General features: G+C 39.9%; 1 protein-coding gene across 6 annotated transcripts in view; it reads right to left on the bottom strand.

The window, feature by feature from the left end:
- The window catches only part of LOC113029320 (dipeptidyl aminopeptidase-like protein 6), a 261437-nt gene that overhangs the window by 48315 nt on the left and 190115 nt on the right, over nucleotides 1-23007 (bottom strand). For all 6 annotated transcript variants that reach the window (XM_026180141.1, XM_026180142.1, XM_026180143.1 and 3 more), the window contains one exon: nucleotides 6875-6973. In XM_026180141.1, coding sequence (XP_026035926.1) covers nucleotides 6875-6973 — 99 coding nt within the window. The remainder of the gene's footprint in view (nucleotides 1-6874; nucleotides 6974-23007) is intronic.

Raw genomic sequence — 23007 nt, 5'->3', positions numbered from 1 at the left:
TGAGTGGAAGATCTGCCTTTCAGTTTTTTTGTTGCTTGAAAGTTGGATCAAAGATGACATCCAACTGTTCAGAAGCTGCCTTGACGTTAGCAGCTACGGTGTTAAGAGACTGATGAATCTGTCATGAGACACACAGAAGCAACTATATCAATTCCAAAGTCTGTTTCTGTATCAGACGCTTTCTTTTTACTTGCTTGGTTTTTTGTTTTGTTTTTCCCTGGAAATTAAAAACACATCAGTATATTTTACAGCTTGTTTCTGTCAAGCAACTAGTTGTTGTACCACCCTTCGCTGCTGTCTCAAGGTTGAAAAGCATGAAAGATTGAACTTCAGTCTGTGCAAACACATCCTTTCCAATTAAGCATCAAACATATGGTAAAATTAGAGAAGCTCAAAGGGAGAAACGTACACCTGCTCGTTCTCGTATTGGTAGCATTTTTTTAAAAAGCTGATTTTCTGTGACAACAACTGGATACGTACACTGACTATATGGGCTAATTTGATATGTCTCAGTTGTAGGAAAGAGGCCCAATGCAGAACTTCATTCCTCACAAAAGATCATAAAGGGACTGAAGCAACTGTCTACTCTTTTTTCCAATGTGAACCCTTTACATAAATACTGTGCATCACTTGAAACAAGGCTGTTGTGCATGCATTAAAAGCCCACACAGTGACAAAACAAACATCAGTACGCTTCACCCATATTGAAATCACAGTCACGAGCCCCTCTCAAAGTCACGGCGACATCCCCTTTGTGAAGCCCTGACTGGTTGGCCTCTTTACAAATGGCTCCCCCTTAACCATATTTAACAAACATCAGTGAGACAAGTGGTGTCCTGGAGTGGCAAACAAGAGAAACGTGGACATTAAAATGGCAAACAGCTGCTGTGAGCGCTTGTGTTGCGTCCCACAGGGCTGGCTTCACCTTGGTGGTGCGAGAATGATGTTGATGCCATGCCTGTTTGATTCAGATGGAGTGGTAAAAAAAGAGGCATATGTGAGAGATCAATGCTAACTGTGCAATTACCTAACCAGGGAGACAGTGATGGCCTTATTGCATGATTAGAATAGTGATGAGGGCAGGGTAAAGGAGTTTATAGCGTTTAAATTAGATATATCACAAAACTTGAGGATAATTTAAGTTGCTTATAACTTGGCCATTGTTCCTGTTGGTTATGTATCTATCTAAAACATTGATAAGATGTAGAAAGACAGAAGACAGCTACAGTAAAGGTATATGTTGAAGAGATCAGTGGACAGCACGTAAATGAGCCCAGTCAGCAAGCTTATAAACCCAATTTATTTTGCAATAAAACTGAAAGTGAGGAAACTTATTCATAATAAAACCAGATAGTTTGCCTAGGGAACAAAATGGATGTTTACCATGCACACAGTTCAAAAGATAAATTTTCTACTTGCCTTTGTTTTTATTTCTGAATATGTTTAGTTAGAGCCATGTTCTGACAAGTAACAGCATGACGGCACTCCCACTGTGCTGGCACAGCAGAGCTGACAGCACAGAGCCCCGGCAAAGACAAAAAAAAATACCTAAGAAAGTTTAACCTAGCTGCACTGGCAAATGAAAAGCTTTCAAGTGTACATCCCTGACAGATTTTCTTATATCTATATTTATAATAAAGCAGAATATATTTACTGTTTGACTGATTGCTGCAACAGAAGATAAAATAACTCACGGTGATCTCAGTAGATGTAAAAACAGTGCTGGCTGTTTTTGCAAAATAACCATCATGGATTGTTTTTCATTGGCATGCTTCAACCTGAAGCAACAACACAATGCCCACAGCAATGAGCTTTTAATTATAAGAACATAAAACCTGCTAACTTGGAGGTTTGTTTAAAACCCGTATGACTGTTTAACGGCTTGTGTTTCATGCAGTCTGCCTCCTGTTTTGACAATTTCCCTACATACTCAGATTTCGGCAATCACTTGGTAAGCTAAATAAAATAAAGATGGGAACAATAGCCAAAGGCACTAATGATCCAAATTGTGATAAACTTAAGAAAAAGCATCAAAATGAAGAAAGAATCGCAATCCCTGCAACCTTTGTTAGAAGCAGATAAGAGCCCCTAATGAGGCTTAAGTATAGCATATATTTAAGCTAATGCTATTGGAGAAGATATGAGGAAGCATTATGGCCTCATAAAAACAGCCTAATATACAATCATTATGGATTCTCAAGGTTATATTTAGTCTATCTCCAGGGAATTGATTGATAGATGGAGACCGGGGGCAAAACATAAAACTGAGCTAAATTAGGTTTAAAAAAAAATCAATTTCAGCCTCCAACAAAGGAAGCCATTATTGTAAATTCCTCGAAACAGCCCTGAAAGCATGCAAGTTGGATGAGCACTCCACTACTAAAATGGCACACTAACAAAGAAAAAACATACAGCTTCTGGGTCTCTCTGTCTCCCTCCTTGTGAGGTGTATTTAATGGTATACTGAATATAACTGGAGATCAAGGCTCAAACTGTCAACAGCACAAAAAAAGGGAGAGGATGAAAGAGTGAACTTTTTTCTGATGATATGCCTAAAGTTTCTTGGTGAATGCTGTGATGTGTATGGATTCTTGCAGAGCTTGTTTTCTGTACAGCACTACTTCTTTTTTACTTCATGCTAAAAAAAAAAGGTTAAGAGAAGCAGAAAATGAGCACTATTATTTGTCATTAATCATACTGGTCTTAATTCAACCACACCTCTTCTGCCACAGTTTGAACCTTTGCTGAAATCATCCAAGAACAGATGTTTGCTTCCAGATGTGTACAGCACTACTGCAGATTGTGATATCCATCATGGTTCACTCAAGCATGATCCATTTGTTTACAACTTCTGGGTCACAGCTAGTAACGGCAACAAATCAGCCACACGAGAGACGGCTCATCCTTAAGCACATATGGGGAACTGCGGCTAAAACAAACAGACAAATCCAGACAGAAATTTATTCAGCTTGTCATCTGAGATCCAGAGGAACGGCATCTTCCTGTCACTAATATAACAAATATGGGTTTTCAGCTTTCTAATTACAGCCAATCACAGAGGAGAAGGTTTTGCAAATTCGGGATTTGAGAGGAGATTTAACAGCTGTGTCCTTTGTAGGAGCCATCTTAGATGTTTTGATTGAGGGAGACAGCTTCGCTGGGCACGAGAGAAGACAAAATCCACCTCATTAATCCTTCAGCTGCACGGATCCCTCACATCTTCGAGCTGTGATCGCTCTCTTCAATGCCAAACTAAGACGTGTGGGGCTGCATCAAGTCGCCGTTTTACCTTGATGGAAAATAAAGTATATAATTTTCTCTCATTGCCTCCCCGAGGTGCTGTCAGTGTTTATGCTGTCACAGCGTCGCTATTAAAAAACAAGCGTCAGAAATTGGTGGTGATGAATTGTAACAATGGCAACATCAGCACACTGTCACTGATCAAAGAAAAATGAGGGTTGAGGTTTCAGGTAATTGGTTCGCTATTGGTGCATATGGAAAATATTCTTTGGAGGAATTTCAAGCAGTAAGCACACATGCACAACAGTGCACGTGCAAATGCAAAAGCCTACAAACAAACAATACTGATTACTTTGATTGCACATCTAACATTTACTAAAATGCAGTGTGATGCTCTTGCACAGTCTTTGGTTATAACAATAAAAAGAAAAAAGCATTACACGTATTATTCTTTGTATAATTAATTATGTTCTACTAATTAGGCTGTATGAAATGGTTAACAGTCTCATGAGGGGTTATTTATTACACATATATTTTATACCCCAGATTTTGTTTCTGCTTTTTGAGGATGATGTGCTCTTGCTGGGTTCATCCAGCAGTGACCTCCAGGTCGGACTGAGGTGATTTGGAACCGAAGTGTGAGGTGGCATGGATGTGAATTAGCTTCTACATGTCTGACACCATGGTTCTGACCAAGAAAAGGGTGGACTGCTACAGCTACAGGTTGAGGATGAGTTATTGTGTCCAGCGGAGGAGTTCAAGAGTGGAACAGAAATAGAGCGTGCGATTGACAGGCAGACTGGTGAAGCATCTGCAGCATTGCAGATTCTGTACCAATCTGTTTTAGTGAAGAGACAGTTGTGCGTGAAGGCGAAGCTGTCGATTTACCAGTCCATCTGCGTTCCTGCCCTCCCTTATAGCCATGAACTCCGGGCAGTGACCAAAATAATAAGAATGTGGATACAAGCAGCAGTAATGAGATTCCTCAGAGGGGTGTCTGGGCTCAGGCTCAGTGATAAAGGGGGAGAAGCTCAGCAGTAGCTTTGCCTCAAAATGAGCCAATTGAAAAGCTGTTTGATTTGACTGTTTCGGTCTCACTGATGTTCTGATTTGTTTCCTACAGTGTGGATCAGAGCTGGAGCTTAAAGGAAGATCTTTATGTTCGAGTTTATCCACATTTGTGGGACTGCAATTCTTTCTTTGTGCATCTGCAGAGACTCCACTCCATCCTTATTTCTTCTGCTGTTTCTACAGAGAAGAAGTTTTTTCCACATTTTAATTCAACCAGTCAAAGGCGTAGAAATGTGACTGAAGCTGTGGCCTGTTTACCTCTTCATCTACAAAGATCTGAGAGAGAAAATCCAGCTGTTCAGTTGTCAAGGATAAATGTAATAACTTCAGTGAACCAACTCAGGCCTTCACTCATTTATTCTCTGACATGTTACAGAGCTGATCAACGTAAATAAACAGATAAATAAAGCAGAAACATGAATAAAATCTACAGTTTGTTGTGTGAGAAACAGACACCTGCACATCTGTCTAAGACTGAGTTTGAACTCAAACTTTACAATAAACCTGCTGAGCTAATGAAGCAGATGGAAGGGAGCAACGTTATTCACTGTAATCTTATGAGGAAAAATGTATAGCTCACCTCAAGAGAAGCAGCTGAATTGCAACAGGACTGTTTCCCAAAGTGAAACTTAACCCAAACTCTTCACTTTTCTAACACATCGTTAGACCTACTGAGCTGTGCAGCAGCTTGCTCGAACACCGCATCATTTTGAATGAACAATTGTCAGCTACTGTAAAAGTAATAAAAGCACAATTTCCTTCTTCAAGCTGGATTTGAACCCAGAACCTCTGAGATAAAAGTCTCTTTAACCAGCTGAGCTCTCTGATTGCTTTGCCTTTGCTGAAAATAATTCCTGCTCATCCAGAATTCACTCCGACGCTCACAGCCAGCGAACTTCACTCACAGTCCCCCTCGAAAAGAAAATTATGCAAAACCCCTCAAATATGTACCAAATGTAAAAGAAAAGACACAAGTATGTTGGTTAAGATGTAAACCAGAGACTTTCACATTTCTAATTATTCATCACACCTACTGAGATATACAGCAGCTCATGCTGTCACCACATCAGTGTGGAGGTAAAACTGTGTCAAGAACAATTAAAAGCAGAATTTGGATTCAAACCCTTTAGTTCTATATTTAGGACCACAAACTGACAATACTTCAGCAAACGTCTGGCTGAATCTTTAACCCCTTTTCCAGCTGGGTTTGTTGAAGTTAAATGGTGTCTTTCTTTCACACACTTGAATTTTAAGCATGGTCCACAGTAAGTTTGATGGGTTCAAGGTCCAGACTTTAAAAGGGCTGCTCCAAAAGCTTCATGCTTTATTAATTCTACAAGCAGCTTTCATGCGTCTTTGGGCATCATTGTCCTGTATAATTACTCGTTTACTTCCAAGTTTTAGCTTAATCCTCAATGATAGTGGTAGCATGATGCTATCACTACCATGCTTGACAGCTGGTACTGTTTTCTTAAAGCTGAATGTCTGATCTATATTCCTCGATTCTAAGTAAGTCTCTGGTAACAGTGACCAGTACACAGTTTATCCCACTGCTGCGGGCGTTTGTTTTACTGAGACAGACTGGATGGTGCAATGTTTCATTGAACAAATCAGTTAACTGAACAATCGTAGAGCAACACAAGCTTTGAAGTGGGACCAACAGATCTTTCGCAATATCATCTCAAGCTGGCAAACTGTTTTTTGCAACAACTACACTATAAACGTTCTCTCTGTGTGGCAAAACTGAAAGGACAGAGGAAAAGGAGATGGTTTAGTAAGAGGTTCCTTTAAAAAAAGGAACAAAAATAATAAGACATCCAGTTTAGAACCAGGGGATTCAGTGTTGTGGTTGTCTCTCTTTCTTCTGTCAGAACAAATTAGAACCTGTTTGAGGTTTGTGTCTGACTAGGATGCCTTCTGGATGCCTCCTAGGTGAGATTTTTCGGGCATGTCTAACTGGGAGGAGACCCCGGGGCAGACCCCAGACATTCTGGAGATATTGCATCTCTCAGCTGCGTTAAGAACACCTCTGTATTCCCCGGATGAGGCAAAGGTAGTGGCTGGGGTGATTGAGGTCCATACATATCTGCTTACACAGCTGCCACAGCATCCCAGACACAGAGAAGTGGTAGAAAAAGGACGGATGTTTTTATACATCTCTTCCCAGTGTTTCTTAATGTAGTGGGGCTTATTTTTCACTTTATCTGTGCTACATAACATCTGGTCTTTCAAATCCATTAACTAACTAATCCATTAACTCTAAAAAATAGCCCTGATCCCCTTTCCTTCCTAAAGCTCAAAGTAGAAAAGAAGCAATGTGGATATTGACAATAAATGAACAATCATATTGTGTAAGCCAGGGAGACTCGCTAGTACCCAATCCCAAGGATCAGTGAATCTAAACAATAAGCTCAAAGTTAAAGCTTTCCGGACTACAGTTATGTTTCCACTGACACAATTGCGGTAACAAAAATATCACCAAAAGCAGCTTTAGGTAGTGGTGTGTGAATAAAAATACAAATTCTAAAAACAACCTTGTCTCATTTTTAACACAGATACTTACTGCTTATCCATTTGGCATTTGGGTCATGAACCTTGAATTCCTTCCTAAAGAGGTCTCCAACTGACACCTTGCCCTTCAGAGCCAGACGGTCATCCTCACCTGTAGAGAAAACAACCACATCATCAGCTATAAAGGGCTCACATGCATGCCTGTGCTTAGTAATAACAAACACACAGCAAATGCATCAGTAGCCTGCTTTGTCTTGGAACCAACAGAAAATGAAAGTTGACTCAGCTGGCTGCGAGGGAAGTTATTAAAGGTAAATGCATTGAACAAATCATAACAGCTGTTATAGATATTTTGTGAGGGCTGTAGTAAAAAACATTGACTTATTGTGGAAATAGTTGATAAAGAAAAAGAGAGACGAGCACACGTCCCCATTCTGATTTTTATCCTTCCATCGCGAGTTTTCTTTATATCTTTTACTCCTTCCTCCAGATAAAGGAACGCAATGAAATTTGCAATTTCCCCAAACTAGACAACAGCTGTCCTTGAGACCACCATAGAGACACGATAGGACACAGTCAGTCATTATATTCCAAAAAGACCTTACCAGGCCTGATCTTTTAAGGCCAACTCACTATAATATAGGGATCAACTCTAACTAAGGAAGGATACCCCATAGACGTGAGAGAACAACATAACAAAACACATGTCCAACCACAAACCTATAATTAACAACAAAATAACAATAATGACCTATAATATAACAATAATTCATTAATACATTAGATCAGATTCAGTAATCAGCTTGAGCTTACCTGATGACATATAGACAAATTAAAGAAGGTCTGACTCTGAATAACTGTTCATGTAATCCAGAATAAACTGCAAAAATTCATTAATAACAGCAAGCTAGTAAACAAGATTGACTTTTATCATCCAGTGCATAGTATCGTAACTGGCAATGTTAAAGTGGAGCTATTGTGCTTGACTTACTTTCTGTCATATATACTGTTACAATGTAAGATGATGATATTAAACTTGGCTAAAGTAATAATGGGGTCAGTGCATGTAAAATTAGTCCCTGTGAGCCAAAAACTCAAGCTTGGCTCTGTATAACTTCTGTGGAAGAGGATAACACTAATATGGTCACCTGAAGCATTGAGAGCGTTGATTCTTTTTTCTTGAGAAGCCACTAATGTTTAATGTTGAGGGTGTTTCTATATTGTATTTAGACTATATATTTGATGTTGCACTTCTTGGGTTTTTGAGTTTGTATGTCTCCTACCTTGGCAGGTCTCATTTGTAAAATAGATTTAATCTCAGTGTGACTTCCCGATTAAATAAAGGTAATAATGAGTAAGTGAATAAGGGCCTAGTCACCTAGGTCTAAAGTTCAGTCAGTGACAGCCTGACAATCACCAGCCACTAACCACAGAGAGTAACCTGTATTCCCCAACCGGTTGGTGAGCGGTTGCCCCCCCAAAAAAGGTCTGTAGAGAATCTGGTTGGTGAAAACCTGCTTGCAACTGCTTTAGTTGCTAGAAGATTGCCGCGGTTGCCTGCAGTTTGCACAAAACAAGCTACGTTATCCACAAACTCTTGCCTCCTTCTTTTCAACCAGTTGTGCGTTAACTACACCTCAACTAGTACTTAGCAAATGTGTGAGGACAAGCTAATGTCATCCAAAGAAAACTAAAGGTGACCATGGTAATCTGCTAGCCACCAAAGGAATCACATGGCTATTTTTGGCGCAGCACCCTTTTTGCATCTGATTTCACCAAGTGACAACCAGCAACCTCCGGCAACGACTCACCAACTGACAGGGGAATACACACATAATTCTCTCGTGACCTGTGGTTGAATCGCATCCAATATATGTCAGACAACTCACAAGCAATGTGCACATGATGTCATGCAAGAAACTTCTGCTAGAAACTTAAGGATTATTTTGAACATGCAAAGCTACTCTAGTGGAGTCCCAAAATTAAAATACAGAGTAGTACACAATGCTAACAGTGTAAGAACTTCACACAAGACATTTTAGCACCAGCAATGATAGTTGGGTTTGTTTTTTATGACACAGATAAAACACATGGAGGGTTGAAAGCTAATTTCTTCCCATCCATTTCTGGTGGCACTGTTTGAAGAACTGACCACTACACAATGCCACGCTGCCCTGAGTGACAGTGTCTTATCTGTCAGTGGATTAAATGAAAATTAGAACTATATCACAGAAGATAATAGAAGTTATAGAAGTAAGATAACAGAGAAATAGTTAAGGAGGCCAGAAGGAAGAAAACGGGAAGAAAAAATTGTGAAGGCGGTGAATGGGTTATTCAACTATCAGACAAGACAGGCATCAATATGAATGATATTCAAATCAAAACAAACCATCATTTTATGAGACTTTGGTTATAGGAGCATTAACAATGTTTGAATTGATGTGTAGAGGAGGAAGAAATGCATTTTAAATACAATTTAGAAAAAAAGAAGAGGTGAAATACAAACAGGAACATAAGTCTGAAATAGATAAAAATGATTTTCTTTGTACTTCTGACAACAAAAACTGAAGGAATACATAATGTTTTTTTTGACACATTCTGATATCAAACTGAATCTTAACAAGATTTTCCTGGCGGCTGCAAGTGTTCACCTTTCAAAGAATAAAGAGCTTATTGGAGATGGAGGGGGGAAAAAAACAAGCATAATAATAAACTAAAGCATCATCTAAGCTGCCTCAGGCCTTTGATTAGGACTAGTGTGGCTTCTGATCATCAGACCAGACGTGCATATTTACAGCAGATGCCTCCTGCAATTCTCAGTTGATGCTCATCATATCGTCTTCTGTCCCATTATATGACTCATTTCACATCCATGCGCATGGTGGGAGGATAGAAAAAAATAATGTGGAAAAAGCAATATGTGTTGAGCTTCTTTGTTTCTAGCCAGAGTGCTCTCACCCTGAAGTTTTGTTTTGGTGAATTTCAGACAACAATAGTTCGAGAGATTCAGACTTCAGCACGAGGACCCTTCACCGAGACACGGCACTTGATGGACATATTGGTTTCTATGGGGATCAAAGCAGTGATATTTTAGCTGCAGGACAGTCTTTCGTAAGTGATGTTTAATCCCACTGCTAAGCCTGTCTATGCTCATGTTGTGGCTGTCATTTTCTATGAGGTAACATTTTTGGCTGCAAGTATTTTTTTAAGGTCATCACATCTCTGCTTCGGCTGTCTTCAGCGCGCGCACACACACACACACACACACACACACACACACACACACACACACACACACACACACACACACACACACACACACACACACAAAATTCATTATGTTCAGGGTGCCTAGCTGTGCTAAAAGGTGTATAAGGAGGCTATAAACAGTGACTGCAGAGAGGATAGGAAAAGCCATGAAGACAAAAGACAAGTAGGGATGTTTTTCACCTCAGACAGCTGTTAAATATAGGACCTTTAAATGTCAAAAAGATAACCAGCAACAGGGGTTTCTTCTCACACTTTCCTTTGTTGCTGGTTCAAATATCCTGCGCATCAAGTGGGGACCATTACTGTACGTGCCACTATATCTTTCTAGTTAAACCCAAAATAACAACAAATGCTTTTAACTAAGTTTAAAGATTCATAAAATAGAATTACCTACTTCTCACAGGTAAAAGAAACTAAAAGCCAAACAGCCAAACAGGTTCTTGATTCCAGCTTTCACTGCAGCTCGTTTTACTTCACTTGTATTTATGATTGGCATGTTCAAATTTCAGAGATCAGTGTTGAAATGGAACTACCTCACTGCTTTGTAATATGTCTGAAACGTGGCCTCTTACACAGTGTGTTTAAACGTCTGATTTAAGCTCAGTTGAATTGAGGAACATTTAGCTTTGTTTTGGGAGACTCTAGCCTCACATAAACATTTCATTTCCATCATGATACCGAAATCAAAAACAGGTTTACTTGTAATGCAGTAGTTTGATAAATAATAATGATAATAATGATAATAAAAATAATAAAACACCCTTACAAACTATATTCGGTTTATTTCTAATCTCTGGGAGGTCTTACTTCTGTAAAGGAGTACAATGAGCTAAATGGCAAAACATCAGTATCCTAAAATATCTTTTGTGAAATATCCACAAAAACATCATAGATTGATAGAAATGTGGTCACTTTTAATATAAGACGATGAGTGTGAATACGTAACAGAAACACACGGTCCGTGGAAAGTGTTTGTGTGATCCATGTCCACTTCCTCCAGAGACTCAGTTTTGGTGTCTCCAGGTATATTATATCAACTTTTTATAGCACAACTACAGAGTCCATCTTACGTTGCTGGCAGCTGCTTTAAAAATCTGTCATATCTTCTGCTTCTTTATCTTTTGGTTAGTCCCTTTAGGCTTTGCCACAGTGGATAACCTCGTGCCATCTCACCCTACCCCCAGCATCCTCTTCAGCCACAACCATGTTCTCCTTCGCTACATCCCTGAACCTTCTCTTTCATCTTCTTCTTTTCCTCCTGCCTGGCACCTGCATATTCAACGTGCTTTGTCCAGTATATCTACTATCTTCTCCACCTTCACTTCAGCCTTTCCTTTCTAACTTTGTTTCCAAACTAAACCTAAAACTGAGCTGTCCCTCTCATATACTCATTTCAAATCCGATCTATTTTGGTCACTCCCAGTAAAAATCTTAGCATTGCCAACTCTGCCACCACCAGCTCATGTCTTTTTGTTAGATACACAATTTTCAAAGCATACATTACAGAAGGTCTGTTGGTGTTTTGTAAACCCAGGAAACCTGTCAAACCTGAAGCTAACATTTTTAATCTGGGCAAAACAGCAAGAAAGATCATGGAAATGACAACACCTCTTACTCCCAATACATTTTTAAACAGTCCACTGATTCCACAAAACATAAATACAAGAAAACCAGTCCACCATTGTGGAGGCTAGTAAGACTAAGGTGAACTGTAGGAGGTGGTACAGGGGTCCTCCTCCTGCAATTAACCATGTGCCCTCTGTTAGTTAAACTGATAAACGAACAGCTCAGACAGAAATGTGAGGAGCAAGTCTGTACTTACTACTTACTAAAGTGTTACACTGTGAGCTATGGTTTTAAAAACAAATATCCGTATTTTTACGCTCATGCCCTAGATTCAAAATGATGGGAACATAAGTTACTAGCAAGTTATTAACAGGGAAGTCCAGACAGGTTGGTGAAAAAGGACACCAAAAACAACCTCTCCAAAAAACATATGGGCATCACACTGCACATTGCTGAAAAAAAGGGCAGTTATAGAGCTCTTGCGTGGAGAAGGACATGAGGTCTATAACTACATGTGATCACAAGGATTATATGTCAGAGCAAAAACTCCAAAGTGCGACATCCACACTTCAATGACAGCCAAACATCGAGAGAGTATCTAAATTATTTACAACAGCATAGAGAATATTTCGTGATCCACATATGATTCTCTTGAAACCACAGTTTTCAATCTTATGCATTAGAGTCTAACATTTTCACAGCAAGTAGGGCTTTAATTAGTATGCTCCTACCCTCAGCTACAGCCAGAAGCTGTGGGTAGTGACCAAGATCATGGATATAAGCAGTGGAAATGAGTTTCCTCTGAAAGGCTCTCTGTTAGAGATAGAGCTCGGTCATTTGGGAGGTGCTCAGAGTTGAGCCGCTACTCCTCCACATCAAAGGGAGCCAACTGAGGTGGTTCAGGCATCTGATTAGGATGCCTCTTGGACACCTGGAGGTGAGATGTTTCGGGCACGTCCCACTGGGAGGAGGCACTGGGGCGGAATCAGGACACACTAGAGAGATTATGTCTCTCGGTCTCACCACAGAAGAATTGGAGGAGGTGGACTGAGAGAGGGAAGTCTGGCTGTATCTGCTTTTAGTGCTGCCATTCTGATCTTGAGCCAGATAAGAAGGAGAAAATAGACAGACAGAGCAGAATAAGAAAAGAAAAAGCACAAAAGAGGCAACTGTAATGTTCTGAAATAAAACCTTAAAAAGTAGTAAATCCACAAATTTTACAAGTTAGAAAATAATAAATGATATATGCAGGTAATTTTAGTTTCCAGTGGAACCCCTGCTGTACCTCATCACGGTGTGTTCATTTCTGGTTTACAAAGCAACACAATCGATATTTAAGCCTCTAAGCAGAGATGGCATGACAGCGCTACATGGTAAATAATCTGCATAGGAAGGTATTGTGTGTAGCAGTTGACTTCAGTTTCATGGTCTCATTATTCCATTACAAATTAACCAGATAAAAATCTTTTTTTTTTTTAAGTGCTGAACTTGCTTTTGGTATTACACTACAATTCTAAATATGAGGTCCAAAGAGATACTGACGGAAGTGAAGGAGGGGACTATTAGACTTTAAAAAAACCCTCAAAATAAAGCAATCAGTGAGACAACAAGAACATCAGGAGCAGAGATGGGCGGTAATGCATTACTGTAATCCGATTACTTTTTCAAGTAATGAGTAAAGTCAGGGATTACTATTGCAATTAAGGTAATTAGATGACTGTTACTTTCTCGTAAGCACACTGCGTTACTAAAACCGGGATTTTTTTGAGAGAGTGTCTCATGACAATGACATAAGCGAGTGCGAAGTTTGTGGCAACAGCTTGTGTGCAGACCAAAAATGGATAATAAAAAAAAAATCAAATCGAGTGCGGCAGAGCATATGACAGTGCAGCCTTTAAAGCGTGGACGCACTGACCTTACTTTGAATTTGATTCTGTAAAAAGTGACAAAAACATTAGCGTCCGCTGTTCACTGCGTGGGGAAAAAACCCTCTTTTTACAGCGAAAAAACCCCTAAACTTCTGAGCAAGCACCGAGTACGCTGCCACTGGAATGTGAAATTCACAGAGAAACTGCCGGATCCTTCCACCGACGGCTGCGACACACGTGCACCTGCATCTATTTGAAAAAGTGAGTGTAAACACAAAAAATTATTTTATTCTATATGCTGGAATATGCAGAAAATAGGTTTAAATGTTAAACAAATTTCTGCCAGTCAGAGAATGTTGCATATAATTTAATGTTTGCTTGACGCATAAAGTTAAAAGATTAAAACTAATAAAACAAGTTTTAAAAAGAGACTTTTTCATTTGATTACATTTTATATGATGGATTATGCAGAAAAAGTAAAATTGGGCTGAAAGATCGATTGCTTTATTTCCTGTTTAGGGTGTAAATCATGTTTTAGAAAGTAACTAAGTAACTAATTACTTTTGAAAATAAGTAATCAGTACAGTAACGGGATTACTTTTTTTGGAAAGTAATCAGTAATTAGTTACTGATTACCTTTTTTTCAAGTAACTTGACCAACACCGATCAGGAGTGGCTAAAACAACATTCTGATACATTCAGAAATAAAAAAGCAAATGCACAGGCCAGGTCAGCAACATCAAAAGCCCAGAAAGACCACTAAAGTGAATGAGCGCAGAATTGTTTCCTTGGTTAAAAAAAAACACTCTTGACAACATTTAACCATGTCACGAACACACTTGACAAGGTAGACATATCACTGTCAAATGCCTAAAAGGTGCAAACCCAAAAGAGTTCCAAAGCACACTGCATCATCTGTAATGCCTGCCAGTGGAGGTAGGTCATTTTAGTGTTTATGTATGGTGTGACTACTGATAGAAGTAGCAGGATGAATTCTAAAGTGTACAGGGGTACATTTTGCTCACATTTAAACAAATGCTGCAAAACAAACTGGAAAGTGGATCAGAGAGCAAATATATAATGACCCAAAGCCTAGTTAATTCAAGTTAACTATAATAATGCAATAATAAAATAAAAGATTTGCACTTGAATCACATTTTGACTGCTTGATTTAATATTCACTGTGGTTTTCAGAGGCAAAAATATGTGTTATTTTCAGAAAATGTATGAACTACAGTATATACATTTCTTATTTCTGATTCTTTTTTAAACTCAGAAGAAAGTCAAGACTTTGTCCTGGTTTTGCTTAAATAGAACATATAACAGTCCAAGGTTCTCTGCAGTGTACCTAGAATTGTCTCTATGCAGCTTCTTTTATAAAAAGAAGGTAGAAGAACACTCCAACCCCCGACGCATGTGCCAAGGACTCCAGACCATTACAGACTACAGGACCACCAAACCCTCCCCCACATCCTCTGATGTCTCCTTCCTCAACGAGCTCAACAACTTTTATGCTCGTTTTGAGCGAGGGAACCCCACAACCACAATCAAAACAGACATAACGCCAGACCACCAACCTCTGACTCTCTCCCCCACCGATGTAGGAGCGGTGCTGAGCAGGATCAATGTCCACAAGGCTGCAGGTCCTGATGGCATCCCCGGGCGTGTTCTCAGAGCGTGTTCTGGGGAGCTTACAGGAGTGCTCACAGACATATTCAATCTGTCCTTGGCCCACGCTGTGGTACCGGCCTGCTTCAAATCCACCTCCATCGTCCCGATACCCAAAAACTCCAACCCATCTAGCCTCAATGACTACCGCCCAGTAGCACTCACCCCCATCATCACTAAGTGCTTAGAGCAGCTAGTCCTAGCACACTTCAAATCCTGTCTCCCCCCCACCCTGGGCCCCCACCAATTCGCATACCGCCAGAACAGGAGCACAGAGTCTCCATCGCACTGCACTCTGTCCTCTCGCACCTGGACAACAACAACACATACGGCAGAATGCTGTTTATAGACTTCAGTTCAGCATTCAATACAATCCACCCCTCACAACTCATCAGGAAACTGACAGACCTGGGCATCAGTTCCCTCATGTGCAAATGGTTACTGGACTTCCTGACCAACCACCCCCAACATGTCCGGCTGGATAACCGCTGCTCATCTACCATCACGATGAGCCCTTTCCTCTACTCCCTCTTCACCCACGACTGCAGACCTGCTGATGGTTCCAACACCATCATTAAGTTTGCAGATGACACCACGGTGATCGGCCTCATCGTTGTCACTGATGAGGCCGCCTACAGGGAGGAGGTGGATCGTCTAGCTGAGTGGTGCGACACAAACAACCTGCTGCTTAACACCGAGAAGACCAAGGAGCTCATCGTGGACTACAGGAGGAATGCTGACCCACATCCACCCATCCACATTAAGGGGACGGCTGTGGAGCGTGTGAGCAGCTTCAAGTTCCTGGGAGTCCACATCTCCGAGGATCTCAACTGCTCCAAGCTGGTCAAGAAGGCTCACCAGCGCCTCTTCTTCTTGAGGACTCTGAGGAAGAACCACCTGTCCTCAGACATCCTGGTGAACTTCTATCGCTGCACCATCAAGAGCATCCTGACCAACTGTATAACAGTCTGGTACGGGAACTGCTCTGCCTCGGACCGGAAGGCATTGCAGAGGGTCGTGAAAACTGCCCAGCGCATCGCCGGAGCACCACTTCCTGCCATAAAGGACATCTACAGGAAGCGGTGTCTGAAAAGGGCTGGGAAAATCATCAAAGACCCCAGTCACCCATCACATGGACTCTTCACCCTCCTGCCCTCTGGGAGGCGCTACAGAACCCTCCGGACTAAGACCACCAGGTACCGGAACAGCTTCTTCCCCACAGCTGTCAGACTCCTGAACTCTGCCTCCTGACATCTGACCCACATTAAACTCATGGACTGAACATACACACACCCACAACCACCCACACACACACACACACACACACACACACACACACACACACACACACACACACACACAATGGACAACTGTACCCTCAAACACACAATAATAACATGGACTGAACCACCACTCACAACCACTAGCACTTTATATAGCCTCTGTAGAAATTATCCACATATCTCACTTATCTTAACTGCACTACTGTATAGCTCTGTGTAAATAATCATTCTGTACATACGATAATTTTTAATCCTACAACTGTTTATAACCTGCATAGTTCACATTTCTGTATAGCTGTATATCTCAGATTTCTGTATAGTTTTTTTTTATTTCATATTTATATCCTGTTCATAGCCTGTACATAGCTTGTACTCACTACAGCCTGTACATACTTATAGTTATAGAATATTCATAACATACTTCATACCGTGTACATTATAACATACCATAATAGACCCATTTCTGTAATATACTTACATATCTATATTATTGCTAATATATATTGTAATATATCTATATCATGGCTAAAGCACTTCTGGATGGATGCAAACTGCATTTCGTTGCCCTGTACCTGTGACATGTGCAATGACAATAAAGTTGAATTCTATTCTATTCTATTCTATTTTCCCTTTTAGAGTCTAATCTCAGTGGTAATTGTGAATTGTTACCTTACTTTATGGCATAACTCGTAAGGCCTGCATTGCACTGCAAACCAATATTTAATCAGCAGGGTATGAGACTCACGGGTGTGCAAAGAGAGTTTCCATGTGTTGTTAGCAAATTCCAGCAAGTAAACAAAACCTGACTTCCCAGTTTTCACCAGTCAGAGGTTTTATATTGCAAGAACACCACAATGACTTGCATCATCCACCAAACTTGTACATCAGCTGTGTGTATGTGTGTTTGTGCCCGTGTGCCATATTGTGCTGAACAGATGGACAGACTGCGACTGATCCTCAGTTCCGCCCTGATTTCATCATGGGGGACAAAAACACCTTTGAAGGCATCTGCTTGATGCTTCAGTCGAGTTTTATATTTTATCATCAGAGTCACCAGACTCTGAATATGCAGCAGGAAAACATAATAATGCACATAAGTTGAAGCCTCCTGTCAGATGGTTAAGTTAAGAGGGGATAAATATGGAATTTATAATGAGGCCTGACTGCTAGATTTACGCCATGCGCACACAGGCAGTCACTGCAAAGATGGAGGCGTACATGTGAAAGTTTACATTTAAATTTACATTTTTATATAAATGACAGTCCCTTAGAGGCAAATCCATTTTCTCTAGTAAGTATGTCTTTATCTCACTCTCACAGCGCGCTGTGATTGTTGGTGGAAATTTGTTGATAAAAGCAGCCACATCAGGGTCAGCTTAAATGAACAGTTTATATGCTAATGTTATACAACCTCTTCTCGGTACAATAGAGTGTCAGAGGGAGCTAAAATTTAAGTGGCACATTTGATTGAGTTGACTGAAACAAGTCTTTACTGTAGACAACAAAGTTAGAGAGCATAAACATCACACCTTCATTTCATAAACATGGATAAAAGGTTTTAATGATTATTCTTAATCATCCAAATTAGTACGTGCAAAACACAATGAATACAATGAACATTGTCAGCCAAATACAGGTATGCAGCATTACAAAGTATTGTTCAGCTCACTGTTTTGGTTGTACAGCCTGAAGTTTCATTAAGGTGTATTGCTTCCACAGTGTATTTTTCAGCTGCACTGGGTAGATGTTCACAGTAAAATAAATAATCTAATCATTAATTTGATTTTGAGAAGTTTAAACATGAACTTGTTTACTCCCTGATGACCTTACCTGTCATATTCATCTATGACACTGGAGCCAACCATGCAGTCTTTTACTTTTACAGTGTTTACACACCACCATTGCACCATTGTCAGACAGGTTAGTTTTACCTTAACTGATGATGTGTTGCTACAGTGGTAATCTTGTTCATACCAGAGTACATCAGGCTCAGACATTTGGAGGATGTGCTTGGCTGAGGAGCTAATGGTGCAAAGCTACCATCTGCAGGGTCGGGACTGATCACTTTTATGTCAGTCCTGAATTCATAGCATGATAGCTTGCCAGTGAAGAGGAGCTTTCATGACTGGGTTTGAGGGCAGCCGGTTGATGATTGCCTGTATCCAAACTTGGATTTACTGCATGCTTATGTAGAACCTGTTGCTAATTACCTTGTAAAACACAGCTATTAACATGTGCTAAAAGGAGATGGCAGATGGATTTGAGGCAGAATATTAATCACCACAATGTGATAAATTTTTCATTTTCATTTTATTGAACTGTGGGAAAAAAGTTGTACATGAATACAAATTAGAAACAGCATTGGGCGTTATGCTTTTTGTAAGACTGGATATTGTTTGGTTGATGAAGGCAAAATCTTTCATTAAGGTGTAACAGGCAAACGAATAAAGTCTCTCACCAGCGATTTAGATTAGTTAACAATTTTTTAGAAGCTGTCTGGTTCTCAGACAAAATTTCCTTTTTCTCATGGATTTTAGTGTATGATATAACAATTTCATATCTAAATGTCTACAATTTACAAGCTATTTATTCATAGTACACCCATCTTTGCATCTATTTATCTTATGGTATAATAATATTGCACCGTTTTTCATTATCTAACAATTTAGAATTCAGAAGAAGGTCTATATAGAGAAGAAGGATTACATTAGAATCACAGCAGTGTTATTTCACCTTGATTCACAAAAATCTATACTGAATCTATAAAGAGCACAACAAGCAAGACCAGCTCCAGATGTTCTATCATGTTGTGATATAACAAAGAAACAATAACGAAGCTAAATTAAACTAAAAAAATACATTTTTATACAAATCTGAGTCATTTTTCCAAAATTCCGGGGTCAAGATGTACTTTAGTCATTTCTGGTTTTAACTTTTTTGGTCTTGCAGTAGTAGCAGAATTTAACAAATTTAAGTATCATTCTCAGTTCGGTTAGTTGATACAGCACCAAAGTGTGTGAATGTGTGTGTGAATGGGTGGATGACTGGATATGTAAAGCGCTTTGGGGTCCTTAGGGACTAGTAAAGCGCTATATAAATACAGGCCATTTACCATTTAATACAATTGCTGAGATTTTTAGGTATCTATATTATGTTAGAATAATGTATAAATGACAGAAACAGTATGAAGTCTGTATTTGATTTTATCACAGTCATATAAAATCATTAACTCTTGATCAAATACAGTATGTGAGCAAAATATTACTGAATGCCACTGAAGCATCAACCCTTGTTGTTTCCTGTTAGGGTATAATTTGAGACTTGGTTTCATGCAATAATCTGTGTGACTGCTCGCTTTCAGCTGCACCAAATTAACGTTGCATGTGATCCTCCCACAGTTTCAGCTAGCTGTCACAGCTGTCAGTCAGCCAGACATCCCTCAGTCTGTAGAATACCCAGATGCCAATAGTGAACATCTGACCTAGTTGTACTGACGTAGGAAACAGAGCAGCCTCTTAGTAATACGAAGCCATCAGTTAAAGGAGATGAAGCTTGTCAGAAGAGGAAACAGAAGAATTCCAAAACTCTGTGCGTGTGCTGAATGTTTGTGCATGTGTGTGTCTGTGTGACTCAAGTGGTTGTCAGGTGCAGTTAGAAACTGGTTGCCCTGTCTGAAAGGGAAACATCCATCAACCAACCCTCCTAAGTGAGAGGAAACAAAATGCTATCTCATAACTCCAGACCTGCCATGCTACAGTTTACAACTCAGCGGGGTATGATTGCTCCCAAAATCCAAAACAAATTGTTCTGAATGAAGACTGTATTTAGTATTTTAACAGGACAATCATCCCTAAAGCATTTTAAGAGCGCTAAAAGAATGTCAGTGATGAATCTTGAACCCGTGGGTTTATTTAAACCACATCAAAACATCTTTTTACTAAATGTTCTAATCTTTAATTAATCCGTTAAAGTCTTATTTTCTTAAAAGAATTAGCAAAATTCATTGTTTGAAATGCTGTTGCTTAGTCCGGATTCTGGTAATGTAATCTGTCTTTATTTTCAACATCCATCATTGTCTATGTGGTGTTATTTTTTTCCCCCCTTCGCGAGTGTAGCAAGTTTCTTTTTCATTTACAAAAAGGGAGCTTTTTATGTTTAAATGAGAGACAACTGCCTTGATAGGATTTCATTTTTCCAGTGTAAATTCTTCCTACTGAAACAGATGGAGCAGGATTTAAACTGGTAGTTTTTATCTTTGTAACTGAGAATCAAGGCTTTCTTACAATGCCAACAATTTTGTTTTCAGTCATGGAGGAAGGGATTTATCTTAAGATGGAGAGAACAATTTCTCTACAGACAGAAGCCTGAATAGACCGCAGTGCCATCTATAATGGAATACCAGTGCACCTTTGGAGATCATCATCATCAGCAGTGTGTAAAATAGGGGGGGAAAGCTATTTGTGAGCCTGGAGGTCTGGGACCTGATTAACCTGAGTCATCAACCAGAGGGCAGCAGGTCAAACAGGTGGTGGGCAGGGTGCAAGGGGTCACCTGTGATGGCCCTGGTTTTCCTGAGACAGGAGGATCTGGCGATGGCCTCCAGGGGTAGCAGAGGGCAGCCAATGATTTTATGGGGGTATTGCTAATTACCCTCTGTGTACCAAACACCCAGGCAGTAGGAGAGCACGCTCCCCACTGAGAATTGGTAGAAGTCCAGCAGCAGCTTCTGGTCCAGGTTATTGTTCCCAAGGACACAGAGGAAGTACAACTACTGATGGGCCTTCTTAACATTTGTGTTGTGGGTCCAGGTAAGATCAGCAAAGATATGGGTGCCCAGAAACCTGAGGGTGGAGACAGATTCCACCTGTTCTCTGATTATAATGAGTACATGTAGTTCTTTTCTTTTAAGTACATTCAGCTTCAGGTTGTTTTCTCAGCACCAGCGGGACACAATCTCTACCTCTGCTCTGTATGCTGCGTTATCTCCAAAGATGAGCCCAACCACTGTGGTGTCATCGGCACACTTGGTTGAGTGGGTTGGTGTACAGTCATATGTATACAGGGGGTATGGTAGGGGGCCGAGTCGGACTGATTGAGGGGGGTTGGTTAGCAAGCTTGACATGTTGTGCAAAGCTGTGCAGAAATTAAAAAATATAAAAAAAAAAGAGCTTGAAAGAGTTCAATGTTGACTTTTCAGCATTATTTAATTTATATTGTAAGGTAGACCCTACAATAATACATTGAGAGAAAAACCCAACAATCATATGACCCCCTACGAGCAAGCACTTTGGTGACAGTGGAAAGGAAAAATTCCCTTTTAACAGGAAGAAACCTCCTACAGGACCAGGCTCAGGGACGGGCAGCTATCTGCCACGACGGGTTGGGGCAAGAACCCCATAATAATTAGGACTAATATTCCTGATTATTAGCAGATATCTTGGCAATCGTGATGATTCACGACCAGCAGAAGCACTTATATATGCTTGGATGGTGGTATATTATGGTGTATAAGAGTATTTAGGAATAGTGAAAGTATGACTTTCATCTGCTCTTTGCTCTTATCGGTTTGTTGGTGGGGTCAAGATCAACCAACCGATTCACGGGGCTTGAAGCATCATTGGCCAGAGTCTGAAGGCGTTTGAGTCCGTGAGGGACATGGGGTCACTGAACAAACTGCTCTCCATCATGGATGACCCATGTCACCCACTCCATTTTAAACTAGTGAGGCAGCAGAGTTCATTCTCCCTCAGACTTATTCAACCCTGCTGCCATAAAAAATGCTTCAGAAAGTCATTCCTATCGTTCTCTTTGAAAGTGTACAGTTACTCTTCCTTCTCTGACAGATGAACACACCTGACAGGTATAAGATTTCCCACACAGAAATGTGTGTGTATTATACCCTCGTACAGCTGTTTCTTAGATTTATAGCATACACTTTATTTGTTAATGCATTTGCACTACTCTGTCTCAGTCTCTCTCCATTTCAGTTTCAGTCTTATTTTTATTTTCATCTTTAACTTAACCTCATTTTTATTTTCTTTTTTTTTTTTATATATATATGTAAAATTTTACAGCACAAGGCCATCACTATGCACCTGTGGCACTTTTACTAGTTTGTTTAATTACTGGAAATTGTACTGTTTTTAATCTTTATCCTGCTGCTATAACAAAATAATTTCCTCTGTGGGATCAAGTATCTACCTACCTATCTATGATTTTCTTAAAAAAGAAAACCATCAAACTATTTTGTGAAATAGGTAGAATGGGTGGGATGTGGTGATCTTAAAAATATAAAGGAAAATGATGGTGCATTAGTAAAGCAGTTGGTTAAAGTTAGTGACAAAATAAGCTATTTCTTGGAGAGGCTAAATCTAAAAATGTTGTTTAACTTGCCTGTTTTTTTTTTAAACTAAAAATGACAGGAGTTCATAGCCACTCTTCATCATCAAGGTTTTCTTTTTGTATGTGATGAATCTTTTTAAAACTGCAATGTAACTCCACATCTCATTGTACAAGATGGGTAGGTAAGA

The sequence above is a fragment of the Astatotilapia calliptera genome, chromosome 9, assembly GCF_900246225.1.
Source record: "Astatotilapia calliptera chromosome 9, fAstCal1.2, whole genome shotgun sequence".
NCBI lineage: Eukaryota > Metazoa > Chordata > Actinopteri > Cichliformes > Cichlidae > Astatotilapia > Astatotilapia calliptera.
This window is presented reverse-complemented; position numbering and strand designations above follow the sequence as displayed.